This window comes from Lissotriton vulgaris, chromosome 5 (genome assembly GCF_964263255.1).
Source record: "Lissotriton vulgaris chromosome 5, aLisVul1.2, whole genome shotgun sequence".
Taxonomy (NCBI): domain Eukaryota; kingdom Metazoa; phylum Chordata; class Amphibia; order Caudata; family Salamandridae; genus Lissotriton; species Lissotriton vulgaris.
This window is the reverse complement of record NC_141693.1, coordinates 617,985,110-618,000,496: the sequence shown is the minus strand read 5'-3', so window position 1 is coordinate 618,000,496 and position 15,387 is coordinate 617,985,110. Positions and strand designations below refer to the sequence as shown.

The 15,387-nt window shown below is 47.6% G+C and overlaps 1 protein-coding gene across 2 annotated transcripts in view; it reads right to left on the bottom strand.

Annotated features, from left to right (window-relative positions):
• Positions 1–15,387, bottom strand: part of PARG (poly(ADP-ribose) glycohydrolase) — a 1,076,399-nt gene that overhangs the window by 861,422 nt on the left and 199,590 nt on the right. For both annotated transcript variants that reach the window (XM_086922071.1, XM_086922072.1), the window contains exon 4: positions 8,870–9,053. In XM_086922071.1, coding sequence (XP_086778197.1) covers positions 8,870–9,053 — 184 coding nt within the window. The remainder of the gene's footprint in view (positions 1–8,869; positions 9,054–15,387) is intronic.

Genomic DNA, 15,387 nt, shown 5'->3' with positions numbered 1-15,387 from the left:
ACAAATGACAAGGGGGTTCTGGCCCCTTCCCCTAAACTGGAGTTAGATACCTTTGGGTCCTTGTTCCCAGATGGCCCGGCACGCAATTTGTCTGATTTGACACAGCTCCAAGGGCTCACTGGCGTGGATTCTCTAAACGTGGCCCGGCTTCAGGGCACACTCCGAACCACTTTTTCCACCTTCCCTGCCCCATATGACTACTTACCCCCACTTACCCTCCTCACTGCGGACGATTCCTGATCGCATCTGGTCACAAAACTGAATATAGCTTGCCGGGCGGGACGGAGGGATCCGGCAACGATGGTAAGACGACATTGGACATCCACTGACTGACAAGGGCCTTTTTGTCTCGAGCAAACTCACAGGGTATCACCTAACCATAGGCATAAATTGCTTCATTTTAAATTCATTCACAGAGTTTACGTAACCCCCAGTCAGCAAGCTAAATTTGACCCCTCTACACCCACAAACTGCCTCAAATGTAATGCCTTGGATGCCGATTTTGCTCATATGTCATGGACCTATCCTCCTGTTTTAGCTTACTGGCAGGACGTATTAGCTACAGTGGCACAAATAATACCTTCTCCAGAGCTTGGCCTGCTGGGACTGGTTTGTCATATTAAACTATGTTATAGGCGCTTTGCAGCGATAGCGTTACTGCTGGCAAAACGTGAGATTGCTGTTTTATGGGGGGCAAGGGCTCGTCCGACTAGGTCCGCCTGGCTACGAAGTCTGGCGTATTGTAGCGTGCAATCTGAGATCTATGCTACACTCCAACCCCAGGCCCCAGGACATTTGGTGCGTCTACCAAACACGCCTGCAAAGTATACTTCTCTCAGCACAGGCCACTACCTCATCATCAGTCTCCTCGAATGCCAGGTAGATTGCAGTCAGACTCCTCTGCTAATATTTTTAGACACTTACTTCCCTCCATACATCCCCGTTGCCTGCTGAACTGCTATAGCTCATGTATCCTAGATACAGCCCCTGATCCCATGTTGATGCCCTCCACCATTCAAGTACTTGAACCCAAACGTCTATTCATTATTTGATCAATTTGCTGGCTTTTTTGTTATAATTTTGTGTGTCTTATTGCATTGGTGATTTTATGATGCATTTGTCTTTTTATGTATAATTGAGTTTTTGTATTGTATTGATTTTTGGAGATTTTGAATTGTATGTTATTGACTGTCATTCTTTTTATTTGATGCATTTGGTGTTTGTGTATTGTTTGGTTCTACTTTCTCAATAAAAACCTTTAAAAAAAATAATAAGAATACGAACAATCTATCAAATGTTGTCAGACCTGCAGATCTGGTAAAGTATTCATTCGACTTCAGAGGTTCTTGAAACCTAAAGTCAATGCAATATATTTTTATTCAGTGTGACAATAAAGCATTCTGGTTCTTGAAAAAAAGTGACTGAATGAAATTTATAGGGTAGGATTAAAATTTGTAAAGTGCAGCAGTTTAACAAAAAGAGGAGAATGAAGGTTAAGAAAACGTTGCTATTTTTGTGAAATAATTAGTTTTAGCTGTGCAAAACATTTGTATGGAAAGTTGCATCAACAATTCCACACCCTGTTAGTTGTATCAGATTATCTGTTTTCATGGCTGTAGGTCCAACTGGTTAAATTCAACTGAAATAAAACTAGTACTTGAAGAATGTACCCATTTGTTAATTGTCAGCTCAAGACTAAAGAAGATATTTTCTGGTCACAAGGATATATCCAGTAATCCGCAATACACATTAACAGATCGATGGGCATCTTCTAGATATGGCGGGTTTGCGCATTTCCGCTCATAAACACACACTGAGTGACAACCTAAGACTATAAATGAAGATAAACAAAAGCCTTTTTTGCATAGGAGGGAGTGCTGAACACTTGCACTTTCGGACTCCAAGAGTTTGACGTACTATTCTAGTGGGTTCTTTCAGAGAAGGCAGTATGCGGAAAAGTCCCAAACATGGCAATTAGACTGCTGGATGTACAGGACCTGCAATCCAAAAGTGATGTATTATCGGAGTCCAGGTCCATCAAGGAATGGCCTCTCTGTTTAGGCATAAGGAATAGTTTGGTCTAATATTGTGTTTGCTCAATCGTCAAATGAGTCTGAGGCATGAAAGTGGTTCTGTTTTTCAGCTGTAGAACATCTCTAGGGTGGCAATACTTTGTGTACCTTATCGGTACAGTCAGAGGGCTATTGCAATTACAGCCAGTACCACTATGCTACTGGCTCCCCTGCCAATGAATAATGCATCAAATGCAGGAACTGATTGCAGGACTCAACAGACTCTCCAAAGGGGGCACTGGTGAATCAGTTTGCCAACAATGAACTGTATTTTTTGGCATAATGAGGTCCAGAAAAACGGTCAGGATAAGTTTCCAAGCAGGGGAACGTGCAGGAAATGAATTATCTAAATACACCAACTTGCAGATGAAAAAGAGAAAAATCTGCACTTGTGCAGGAGCTGGAGAAATTAACAGCACCAACCTCCAGACCTATTAAAAAATGGACTAATGAAATAAGAGGATCAGTTGCGGCCGGAAAGCCGATATAACCTCATCCATCTGGGGTGATCAAGCTTACCCTCTATGTGCAAAATACCGATCCCTGGGGCGCTAGGTGGCGCACTTGCAAGATGGCCGCATGTGAGTGAGGCTCCTGCAGCCCGGCGAACTCAATCCTAAAAATATCCTGATTAACGGTCACATCTGTGGTACTGGAGGCTACCGATCGATAGAGCTGCCCTACCTGCTGCTGTGCGGCAAAATTCAGGAGGATCGGCTAACTACTGCCCCTGTGAGACGCTGCCGAAGTCTGGACCGGGTGAGACGGTGAAGCTGTAGACAGGTGGACGCCGGCTGCAAACTAACACAGCCCGCAGCTGCACACGCGGCACTTAGGCCACGCAGGACGGTCTTACTGGTGGCGCTGGCGGCTGGGCACCGAACACCTGCTTAGAGGATCTCGGCATTGCCGAGAGCTGTCGTCGGTGGTGCGCACCCTGTGGTGGCTGCGCCGTGAATTATATTGCGACAGAGCCCTAGAAAAAGGCGGTGAGTGAGGAGGCCTGCACGGGTCTGATAACGTAAAGGCCAGAGGACGGCTGACCTCTGATCTGCAGCGGAGGGCGGTGCGGAGTTGTAGCGCGCCACAGGGGAATTAAGATCGATTAGGATCCTCCCCCCCCCCCCACCCCCCCTCCCCAGCACGCATTGCTGGTGTCTGAGTCCTGCTGGTTGCCGGCCGTGCCCTGGGGGATCGACGGAGAGCGGGAAGTCACTGGCCAACAAACACTGCGGCTGGCACACCCAGGGGGTGATGAAAAGGGAACTGGCGAGAGATTTGGACACCAGGTCAGGGCATGCTCAACATTAGACGGTGCTTGCAGGCGGCAGGGAGCGCTGCGAAGAGGTGATACCTGCAGTGTATATGCGAAGTTCTGCTGCCTAGACGGCGCCTGATGGCCACACCATACGAAGGCACTAGCTGAGCCCCTGCAGAGTCTGCAAAAACGCATAGGCCGAACAGAGCTACTGGATTAATGTACCTGCCCCTGTGCTGACTCAAAACGCAGGAGAACATAGAGACAGCAACAGAGCCCCAGCTCAGGCAATATCATCTGGACAGCACTAATTGGGGTAATTGTATACTACTATCGCAACACCGCTACTCATCACTATGTGAAAACGCTCCGCTGCCCACGCAGACGAGGTGGTTGCACCACAGGTCACAGATAGAGTCAGAAAATTTGGCGTGCAGCAGTAAAAGTGAGGCTGAGGCAATATGGGCAAGCCAGACACACGGCAGCCAAAACTCAATTTCGATGCGGTTAAGAAGAACGCCCGCTCTACGCAGGTAGACCAAGAGCAGGCGGGAAGAAGCGGATCTCAGGAGGGAGCTACTGGACAGTCCACTGATGTACAAGACATCCTGCGTGAAGTTCGACAGGGTTTTGTCACCATAGTGAATAAGGTTGATCGGATGTCATCGTGGATGGACGCCATTGCGCACTAATTGGATGGGCATGACGGGAGGATTAAGGAAACGGAACGGCGCATCTCTGACTCGGAAGACACGACCGCGAGACACACGTCGCAGCTCAGCCGCATGGGTAACTTGTTGAGGATCATTGCTGCAAAGTAGACGCAAAAACATTTGCGTTTTAGGTACACCAGAAACGACCAACACTGGACGAATGGAAGATTATGTGGAGAAAATGTTACTAACGGCAATTGGCTCTGAGGCTTTTTCCAACCAATTCATTGTGGAGCGAGCTCATAGGTCCCTGGGACCTATGCCCAAGCTTGGAGATACCCAGAGGACCAAAATAGCGAGACGTTTGAATTATAGGGACCGGCATGTGGCCCTGCGGGCTGCGTGGACTAAACAAACCTGGTCATACGAGGGCAATTCCTTCTCCATTTGTCCTGATTTCACGCCTATGGTCCAGGAAGGACGACGAAAATTCATAGACGTCAAGAGTAAATTGCGGAAGGCCCAAATTGACTATGCACTTTTATATCCGGCACGGTTGAGGGTTACGCATCAGGGCAAACTGAGATTCTACACAAAGCCGCAGCAAATGGAGGACTTTCTCAAGCAACTTCAAAGGATGAACAGATCTGACGGAGATGCAGAGAACCCCCGGCGATCCCCAGTGGCCAGAGCGGAGGACGATGAGCAATGAGGTGAACTTTGACTGGTGTGAACATGGTAACAAATTGTTATATCTGAGACAAGTAAATTGTATGTTAGGGGGCAGCTTTGCTAGAAGATATATGTCTTAGCTGAATGACGTATCATGATAATAATAATACAAATAATACAGCATTTTATAAAGCGCGAACAGCTACCTCGCTAGGAGGTGTCCCGGCGCTAGGAGAACACAATTGACCTGGAGGCGAGAAGTAAGAGAGTTAGCGAGGTTGAGTGAAGAGCCAAGTCTTCAGCAGCTTCTTGAAGCAAGGTTCGGAAGGGGCCTGCTGGATTGCTTGTGGTAAAGTGTTCCATAGAGAGGTAAGCTGATGTCGCCATGCGTGGGAACCTCTCCATCGTATCCTACGCAGACGACACTCAGCTGGCGGTTGCGATTAGTGGGGCTTCCGATCTTGAGGCAGCTAAGTTCCGTGAGGGACTTATATCTGTGGCCCACTGGATGAATGACAATTTCCTGCAATTGAACGCTAAGAAAACCGAGGTGCTCATTGTAGGGAAACAAACTCACTTGTGGGGCGATAGCTGGTGGCCTCAAGAACTCGGTCCTACCCCTACCCCAATCTCTGAAGTAAAAAATCTTGGGGTGTGGTTTGACTCCCAATTGAGCTTTTCCATCCATACCAAAAAGACTGCTGCTTCTTGCTTTGGGATTTTGCGTCAGCTTCGGTCCACCTTTAAATACTTTGACGCTCCCACCCGTCAACTTATCGTGCAAGCCATGATCCTGTCTAAATTAGACTATGCTAGCTCTCTTTTTCTTGGAGTCAATCAGGCTGAGCTCTCTCGTCTTCAGCGCGTCCAGAACGCTGCCGCCAGGGCTCTGGTTGGCTTGCCCAAATTCTGCTCAGCTAGGAAAACCATCTATAATCTCCATTGGCTCCCGGTGGCACAGAGAAAGTTTAAATCTTTGATTTTGACCTTCAAAATCCTTAAACTTTCTTCCCCTCAGATTCTGCAGCAACTTATCTCTCCCTACGTCCCAGCTCGCTCTCTGAGGTCCTCTGTTCTCCATCTTGCCACAGTTCCTCGCCTTAAGAGATCTAGGATTGGCGGACGCTCTTTTCGAGTCCTTGCCGCCAAGTTATGGAATTCCTTGCCTGTCCATATTCGGGCCATCAAGGGGCTCCTTGCTTTCAGGAAGGCTGTCAAAACCTTCCTCTTCCCCTTAGCACCTTAGTTCCATTGTTGTTGCGTTGTGTGTTTTCTCTCTGTCCGGTTTTCTGTTCTGCTCTCCCTTTGCTGGGGCATCTGCGCGCGTAATAAATCCGGATAACATAACATAACATAACATAACATTTGCCGAAAAGGTTGGAGCACCTAGTCGAGCCTTTTTAGTTCGAGGGACAGCCAGTTGAACGCGGCAATTGGACCGCAGTGCGCGGGTTTGGGAGTATCTCGGGAGCCGGCTTTTCAAGTACTCTGGGCAGGAACCATGCAGAGATCTGAAGGCCAGCGTAAGTGCTTAAAATTTTATTCTGCTGGCAACTGGAAGCCAATGCAATGATCGTAGATGCTGAGAGACCGATTGCTTGAGAGGGATTCGCAGTAACAGTCTCGCAGCCGCATTTTGAACTACCTGGAGTTTTTGCGTCAGGTATTTTGGTAGGCCTAGGTAGAGTCCATTGGCGTAATCCAGCCTTGATGTAACACTGGCATGGATTACCGTTTTCCGGCATCTCTCCGGGAGGAGTCTCAGGATCTTACGGAGATTTCTCAGTTTACTCAAGCAGCAGCCGCCGACTTGTTGGATGTGCGAGGTGAAGGACATGCTATCGTCCCACCTCACTCCAAGGTTTTTTGCCGTGCGGCTGGGTGAGGGGGCTTGGGTGAGGGGGCTTGGCCCATCTCCATAGCCACCAAAGTTCTGAGGCGGGGGTAGGGCCTTTGCCAAAGAAGATTACTTCAGTCTTATTGGCATTTAATTTTAATTTGTTCGTATTCATCCAATGGGCTATATCTTGGAGACAGCCTTTGATGTTCGAGAAGGACTCCTGCGACACCTCTGAGTACGGAAATACCAACTGGGTGTCATCTGCATAGGAAATTGCCGTGACACCCCAGTTGGCAATCAACGTAAAGAGAGGAGCGAGGTAGATGTTGAACAAAAGGGGGCTGAGAGCCGACCCTTGCGGGACTCCGCAGCTGAGGACTTTGGGTGCTGAAGAGACCGTCCCTAGTACCACCTTCTGAGTTCTCTGGGACAGATAGGAGTGTATCCATCCCAGTGCTTTGTCATGGATACCTATCTCGGCCAGGCATCTGAGTAGTCTGGCGTGGTCCACCGTGTGCCAAACAACTGCTCGCCGGGCACCCTCTGCCTGATGTTTATGTTTATGTTTATGTTTAACCAATTTATAAAGCGCACTTAGACCAAGGTTTCATGGCGCTGTTGAGAATGTACTGAGTAGCCAGTTCTGAATGGTAGCAGTGGGATAGGATTACTCGTGTGCCTGTGTAAACAGCCATGTCTTAAGTTGTTTTCTGAATTGGAGCAGATGGGGACAAGAACGGATCTCCCATGGGAGTGAGTTCCAAAGTTGTGGCGCCAGGTAGCCAAAACGGCTTCCGCCGTGCCGTTTGCGTTTAAACTTTGTGCTGACCAGCAAGTTTTGATGTTTAGAGCGAAGGTCACGGGAGGGAATGTATCTCACGATTAAGCTGTTGATAAACATAGGACTGTAACAGTTTAGGGACTTAAATGTGAGACAGGCGGTTTTGAAGGTGGCACGTTGGAGAAGTGGGAGCCAGTGGAGCTTTTTTATCAGGGGTCTGGCCGATTGCCACTTAGGTTGTTGGTATATCAATCGTGCCGCCTGGTTCTGCACAAGCTGGAGTCTCTTGATCTGAAAAGAGGGAAGGCCTAAATAGATTGAGTTTGCATAATCTAAATGCGACAGGACTAGGCCAATCACAGCTTGTATCAATGCTGCCCGGGTGAGCAAGTGATGTATCTTCTGGATTTTACGTAGTTGGAAGAAACATTTAGAAACAACTGCTCCCACCTGGGTGTTAAGGGACAGGTCTCCATCAATAATCACCCCTAAGCTTTTTACGGAGGAGGAAGGTTTAGGAAAAGGCCCCAATTCGGACGGCCAATAGTAAGGGCCCCACGAAATGCGACTGTCTCCTATCAGCAGTACTTCCGTCTTTCCAGGGTTTAGCTTCAAATGGTTATAATCCATCCAGTGACGGATGAACACCATAGTATCCTGAAAGTTGGTAATAGATTCGATAGAATTATCTATTGTGATAGGGCCGAGGCTATGGCTGCAGAGTGCTCTATGGGCGCAGGGTTGTTGTGTTGCCGCCTAGAGATAGCCCCCGAAGGGAATCACCCCGGACTAGTCTGCCGCATATGGTTTGCGGAGACTATGTTGTTGTTTTTGTTGGGAGAGGGATGGGAGGTGGGGAGGGTGGGGCTATAATGCTGGCATGTTGGGGATGCTTCAGTGGGGGGAACGGGTGGAAAAGGGAGTTGAACAGAAGTTGGTTAAGGCAGGGAGGATCGGCGCACTAGACATTGAGATCCAAGAATTCACAGTTCAAGTAGAAGCAGTTGGTACAACAGGCAACACTACACTCTGCATTGTTCGCATATGGTTCCCAGAGCGAAGTACTATGAAGGTATTGTTTGTTCACTTTACAATGTGTACATATGACTAGTATAGATGAGACAACTGAATATTATCACATGGAACGTCAGAGGACTACGAGACCCTAGGAAGAAACGGCAGGTCCTTCCTTATCTGGATAGGCACCAGACGCATATAGCACTATTACAGGAGACCCACTTCACACCAAGAAGGCCTCCACGTTTGCAAATAGGTGGGCAGCACACAGAATCTTCTCCTTTTACTCAACCTACGCCAGAGGGATTGCTATACTGGTTAAGCGGCAAGTGCCCTTCCATCTAGCTGGAACCTCCAGCGATGATCAGAGGAGGTACTGCCTGGCTTGGGGGCAACTTGGGCTGGAGTCGGTAACTTAGGTATGCGGTTATGGACCTAATGTAGAAAATCCAGATTTGTTACCTCTCTATGGGCAGCGATCAGGGAGATAACTCCAAATCAATAATTTGATACAAAATGTTATAGACTACATAACCTTTGCTTTTTTCAATGAAAGAAAATTTTATGAGAGCTTACTCTGACACAAACTGTGTGACTGGACGAGGCTTTCAAGTGAGGGAGTCTGATGGCGCACAGTGGCATTCGCCTCATGTCCTCCAATGGCGTACCCAGCCATTTCTCGCTCGGTGGCTGAGACTGTTGTGTATGTTTGGCAACCTTCTCTTCTTTCTTCTTATGATGTGCACCATATTGTTCTCTCCTGTACATGGACGACAAGAGGAAAAAGAAAATAGATGACAGTCCATGGAACATTTGTGAATACTTGAGTGTCTACAAGGCTTTCTGCAAGCCACATATTTCACATGTATGTAGCATTAGCATATCATCATCATCAACAACTGAAAGTTTAACACTAATACACAGTGAGGGGATGTTTGTAATAATTAAAGTACGATAATCTGAATAACCAATACACAAGTATAAAACTGTCCAAACATTTAAACTGAATTAGCATGTACAAAGTGAAATGTTAAACATGTAAATGAAGTCTGAAGTTCTACAATAATTTAATCTGCTATCCCTTTCCAGAAAATTTTAGATTGAAGAAAGAAATTCTTTATGAATAAAAAACCTGCCTAAAAATTAGCAATTTGCATCATTCACTTTGAGCTTAAACTTTATTAAACAATACCCTAATGTGATTTATTTCGCTTTCAGTCACAAAATTGCTCTCAATACAAAAACTATTTTCACACAAAAAAATGCAATGCTTTTTCTAACGAAAATAGCACTTGAAAGGAATTTGATGCATAAATAATCTCTCAAACAATAAAACTGGGAGACTGTCAAAATGTAGTGGTTTCTCCATAAATTTCAAGCGCAGAACAAAATCACTGGATTTCTGGCAGACGAGCCTCCGCAAACTTCAAAATTGGAAACTTTGGATCAGATGGAACGACCGCCAAAGGGCAGTCAGTCAGGTCATAGTAACCGTTGTCCCACCCTATTTAAGGATGGGCTACAGTCACTTCACAGGGAAATTAATCAACTACCCGACTTGCAGGGACAACTCCCTGCCCGTCGGAGGTCATGGATTTGTTTGTTATTTAAGAATAAACTCCAGCTTCAGTAGTTTACTCTTTGAAAAACAAAAAAACCTGTAACCAAATATGATGCTCACTCAGCCAAGCTGCGCTGCCCCTGACGGAGCGGTCAATGTGACGGCTCCATTTCAGGGAAGGAGATCACCACCTCCCAAATGTGGCAGGCGAACTTCAGCACAGAATAGATATGGCCTCCACCGACCTTTCAGATCCTATGCCATACTTTATTTTCAAAATACTTTATTGATTTTCACAAGGTATACAGAAAGCATACAGCAGGGTAAGCAAGGGTGTACAAGGCAAAGTTTACATGTGCATACATAGCGTGAGGGTGATGCACCTTTATGGATACTAGGAGCCTAACCCGGGCGACCAATGGTAGAAGAACAAGCATTTGCAATGCAATAGGTCTCGCATTTGCTAGAGTTGGAGCTATTGGCATTGTAAATGACAATGCCTTTTATTCTTTTGTTTTGAAAACCTACAAGCCATGCATAAACATGCACTTTGTACATATAGTCCTTGCTTAAGAGAAGCAAGGCTGTCAGTAAAAGAGACTGCCAGCTTTGCTTCTCATAAGCAAGGACTACAATTACACAGTGCTTGTTTACGCACAGCTTGCAGGTTTTCAAATGCTTTTAATAAAAGGCATTGCCTTTTACAATGCCAATAGCTCAAACTCTCACAAATGCAAGACCTATTGCATTGCGAATGCTTGTTTTAATGAACTGTGCAACTACAGATTAGACTCTAGTGAGTCCCCGCCTGTGGCAGCGCAGAGTACTGTGAGCCACAGCATCCCAATGCTAGCCGTGCCAGGGGAAGGCCAGATTCCGACAGAGACGGGTATCCCTGGGACAACATAGAAGGAACAGTTCCACAGTGTCAGGAAGCCACCCGAGCCCTGTGAGCCACGGATTTCTCAAGTCACCAGAGCCTGTGGCCGGGCAGAGAAAAGCAGTGAGCCATGGTGGCACAGAGCTACCTTAGACCGTGGCAGGGCATCCTTTTAAGATGAAGTTTTGTGCAGATCTGTCTTAAATGCACCAAAATGATTACAAACACAAAATTATTTTTTTCCCCCAAGGACTTGCGAGTCTAATGGGCACCAGAGAGGCACCAGTGCCACCTCATTCACACTTATAAACATTTGCATAGCTCCCACACGGTTGTCTCTTGAGGCGCTGTATCAGCTGTGCGTTTTCCTGCAGACCCCGGCCAGTATGAACTAGCTGTAGTGCAGTGTGAGGGCAGCAGCAGCCCAAACCCCTCTGCGGAGGACCCCCTGACCAGCTGTGCAGGGCTAACAGAATGCTGGTGGGATATTAAGCCGGCCTTTGATTAGTAATTACAGTTATATGGGAATCCCACCATATGACATGATAATCCACATTTGTAAAGCGGCACAATCACCCGTAAGGGTCTCTAGGCGCTGGGGGCCGTCGGGAAGATTAAGCAAGCTATTGCCCAGAGTCATGATGGTAATTTGGAAACGTTAATATTGATGCCAAGACCCTCCAGAGATCAGCCCCAGCCCGCTGTGAGAAGGTTGCAAAAGTCCCTCTGAAGCCCCCTCGAAGGGATTCCTCAGATCTTGCGGTTGTCGAAGTGCACATGAATCTGAAAGGCTCTGTTTCTGAGCTCTCCATAAAATCATAGCTCCCCGCCCCTTCCTCCGGGAGAGCCCCCTCTCCTGACCATTCACCCACTCCCCGCCTCGAGTTCATTTCTAGGCAGATGCATTCAGGGACCGGCGGCGCTCAATGGGGCTGTGTGTCAGCCGCCCCTAATTGGCGTTAAAGCACTCAGTACTTGGGAGCAAATGCGGGGAGGGGGCTCCCAAGTCCCATCGAGCAGCGCACCCACCCGTAGGACCCTCAACCCGGAGGGGAAAGGCAGAGCAGAAGCTGAAAGTGTCAGGGTGTGAGGGAGCGGGAACTGGTACGAACGGAGGGACATTACCCCTTGCATTCCGCAGGTGTGGGAACAGGAAGGGGGTTAATGGAGACCTGCCTTCTACAGGGAGAGAAATCTCACTATAAGCCCCTCAGGCCAGGCCACGAGGAAGGGCCAGTTGTTCTGCAATCTGGCTCTGCAGTACAAAAGGGAAAGAGTTGGGGGGGATGCGCACCCAATGGGGGGCATCGATGGAAGAACATTATCCCTGCATTCCAAAGACGGGGCCCAGTGAGGGGAGGTTCATGCACAGGTGCCCTCTACAGGCAGAGACATCGCGCTATAAGCCCCACAGGCCAGGCCAAGAGGAAGGGGCAGTGGCTCTGCACTCTGCAGTACAAATAGGAATGGGTGGATGCGCACCCCATGGGAGTCCTCGATGGAGGGACAGTGGTTGGGCTCCCCTCAGGCAAAGAGCCCGGAGGGGATCTTGGCGAGCTGCACGGTGCAGGCAGGGCCTAGAATGAGGGCTGCGGACATCGGACTGAGCGCCACACAGGCAAAGCCCCAGAGAGGGTGCTTCAAAGCTTTGCGCCCGCATGCAGGGGCCCAATGTGGTGTGAGGGGGCTCAATACCTCAGAGAAGAGGTCTGCTTGAATCTCACAGAAAGGGCCATGAGAGGCTGGGAGAGAGTCCCAGAGGATAAAGGCGGTGGTCTCACACGGCATAAAGAGGCCACTAAACAGGGTGCATCCAGCTCAGAGAGCCTGCAGTGAAGTCTGCCCAACAGGTGGATCCAAGGAAGACAGAATCTCGCACAGCTGAGGCAATCTTTTTTCCTCCTAAAACAGTCTATAAATGGTAACGTTTGTCTAAGGCTATAAGAGTAAATAAATTTGCCATTCAGGTCAGAGTGAGCGTTGGAACTTCAGACTGGGGAGAGCTGGGGCAGAGCAGAAAGTGTGTCTCTCTCGAAGAAGAAACCTAGGTTGGGATCCCAGCTCCCCACTTCATCAGCTTGTGTGATTCTTGGCTTATCGCGCCTCCTTGTATACAGCAACATTCGCAGCTCTTTAAAATGTAAATATTCTTATCTAGCTAATTGAAAGCTTAGAGCGATCAAACAAAGTTGGTAGACACTACTGAGAAAAGCTGCAAGCAAATGCCGACCACAACAAGCAACGTACCTTTCTTGGATTGAGTGTTTCCGGTCCCTCTGCACGGGCGAGACACAGAAAGCCAGGCTGGACTGCCCGGGACTGCCTGCTTGAGGGCGGGGCCACCAGCACAGACAGGAAACGGACGGGAGCCTACCCCGCGCTCCTGTAAAGGGAAGGGAGCTAGCCACCTACGAATCCCGTGCAGCGCCACTACCGCGGGACAGGGCGAGAGGAGTATGAGAGAACCGGTGAGTGGGGGCGTCGGGGCACATTGACGGCTAGACTTGTAGACGGAAGTCATTAGGTGCGGCCATTAGGCACGTTCGGCACATTCACAATACCAGAGCTGCAGCGCCCAGGAGAGTCTGCACACGTGATGCAAGCCCGACTGCAGAAGAGAGTCCTCGAGATGAAATTGCCGAGGTGAAGCGCGTAACCACCCCCTGTGCCCCATTCCCGGCAAACCCACAACAATAGGTCTTTCGATGGAGCAGCGCTTCGCGCTGCTAACACCAACGAGACCTAAAAAGGGACAGGCAAAGGAAGGGAAAAAGAAAAGTAGTAGAGAAGAGAGGGGGAGCCAAGGCTAAGCGAGCTTAAACATCTATTTCCATATCTATGCATATTTTGGCACACGGGCGCCAGATATTGGCAACTTAACATAATATGGCGGTCTAGTACCTGTAACAATGAACATTTCACTTAAATACAATTATTCAGATGGAACCAGTGAGGACACCGGATATGGCTCCGTGTGGAGGGCTTTGTTCAGGGTTCATAAGAGTCCAGAAACGTGTCTAAGGAGTTCCACAGCGCCCTGGATGACTGTTTCAATGGAGAGCTTTGTAATGCTATGTTTTCCGCCCCTCTGAGATGGGGGATCCAGTTTATCCAGCTCTTGTATGTCTTACCCATGTCATTCCTGTTGCGAAGAACCATTTTCACTGCCTAAGTTAGTAGCAGGTCAAGTAGATCTTTGTCAGAATCATCTCTCAAGTTAGTGCTTATACAGGCAGTGGGCAAATTGAAGGAGTCGCTGACCATAGTACACTTAAACACGCCATTTATGAAGGCAAAGATTTTGGCCCAAAGCACTTTAAGTCCAGTATCCTGAAAGATGTGGTGGGCTAAAACCCCCGTCTCCTGATTACAGTTCCAGCATGTTGCATCTTTCCTGAGCCCTAGTGCAAATAAACAGGCAGGGGTCCAAAATGCCATGTGTAGAAGCCAGTATTTGGTTTGGGAGAGAACCGTGGAGATCTTATTTCGTGAGACGGATCTCCATATTGAGGGCCATTCCTGTCCCTTGTTTGGCTCTGGGGGCAGTTGCCCCCAAAAGGCTATAACCTTATTAATAAGTTTAGAGGATTTTGGGCGGAGGAGTGTGTATATCTGCGAGACCTGGTGGCCCAGTTTCTTAATATTTGTCACAAATAAGGAGATTGATGGTTGGGCGGTAGATAATTTGGATTTTGTAATGGCCCATCTAATTTTTAAGAAGTTGTAGAACTCAATGTCCGCAAGGTCATACCTCTCTTGGAGGTCTGAGAATGTAATTGGGTATGTGTTGTTTTCTAGTTGATAATGGAAGAGGATTCCCTTCTTAATCCATATGTCTATGCACACTAATTGTAACAGAACAACCAAGGGCATCAATTGCTGCCCTGATGGACACAATAACTAGATATTCTGGCCTTTCAAGATACAAACTCAACAGAGACAAATCAGAACTCAAACCATTAAACATCCACTGTACGAGGGATATCCTGGGAGAGTCTGGGCTAACATGGCAAACAGGCTATATCAAATACTTAGGCATCGACTTTGGTAGCAACATGAGAAACCCTACACCAGAATGAGAAAACATTACTAGCGAAAATAAAGAAGCTTCTGGAATCATGGTCACAAAAATTCATTACGTGATGGGGAGAATCGAGACTATCAAAAGATGATCACCCCGATGGTAAACTACCTCATCAGTATGCTCCTGCTCCTTCTTACAGACTACTTCCACCACAAAATAGATATCCTCATATCTAAATTACTTTGACGCTGGAAAAAAGCAAGGATCAGTATAAAAAAATTAAGACTAGATAAAACAATAGAAGGGAGGAACTTAGCGGATTTTAGACTATATCAGCTGGCTTTCCTGGCGAAACAAGGCTCATACTGAATTACTCCACCTACCGGCTACACCCCGGCATGGCTAGCGGTAGAGAGGGCCATTCTTAATAACCTAAGCCCCCTTGCACTTCTAACAACAAATAGACTATACCCACATACCTCTAAGTCCATTTTTAAAAACACAAAAATAGCACTACTTAAGGTCGATACAAAGCTGGAGCATAGTATTAAAGGGTCTAAATTGGAATCACTCTGGGCCAATAGCAAGATAATGTACAAAGGCAAAAGCCTAACCCTATGCCATACTTT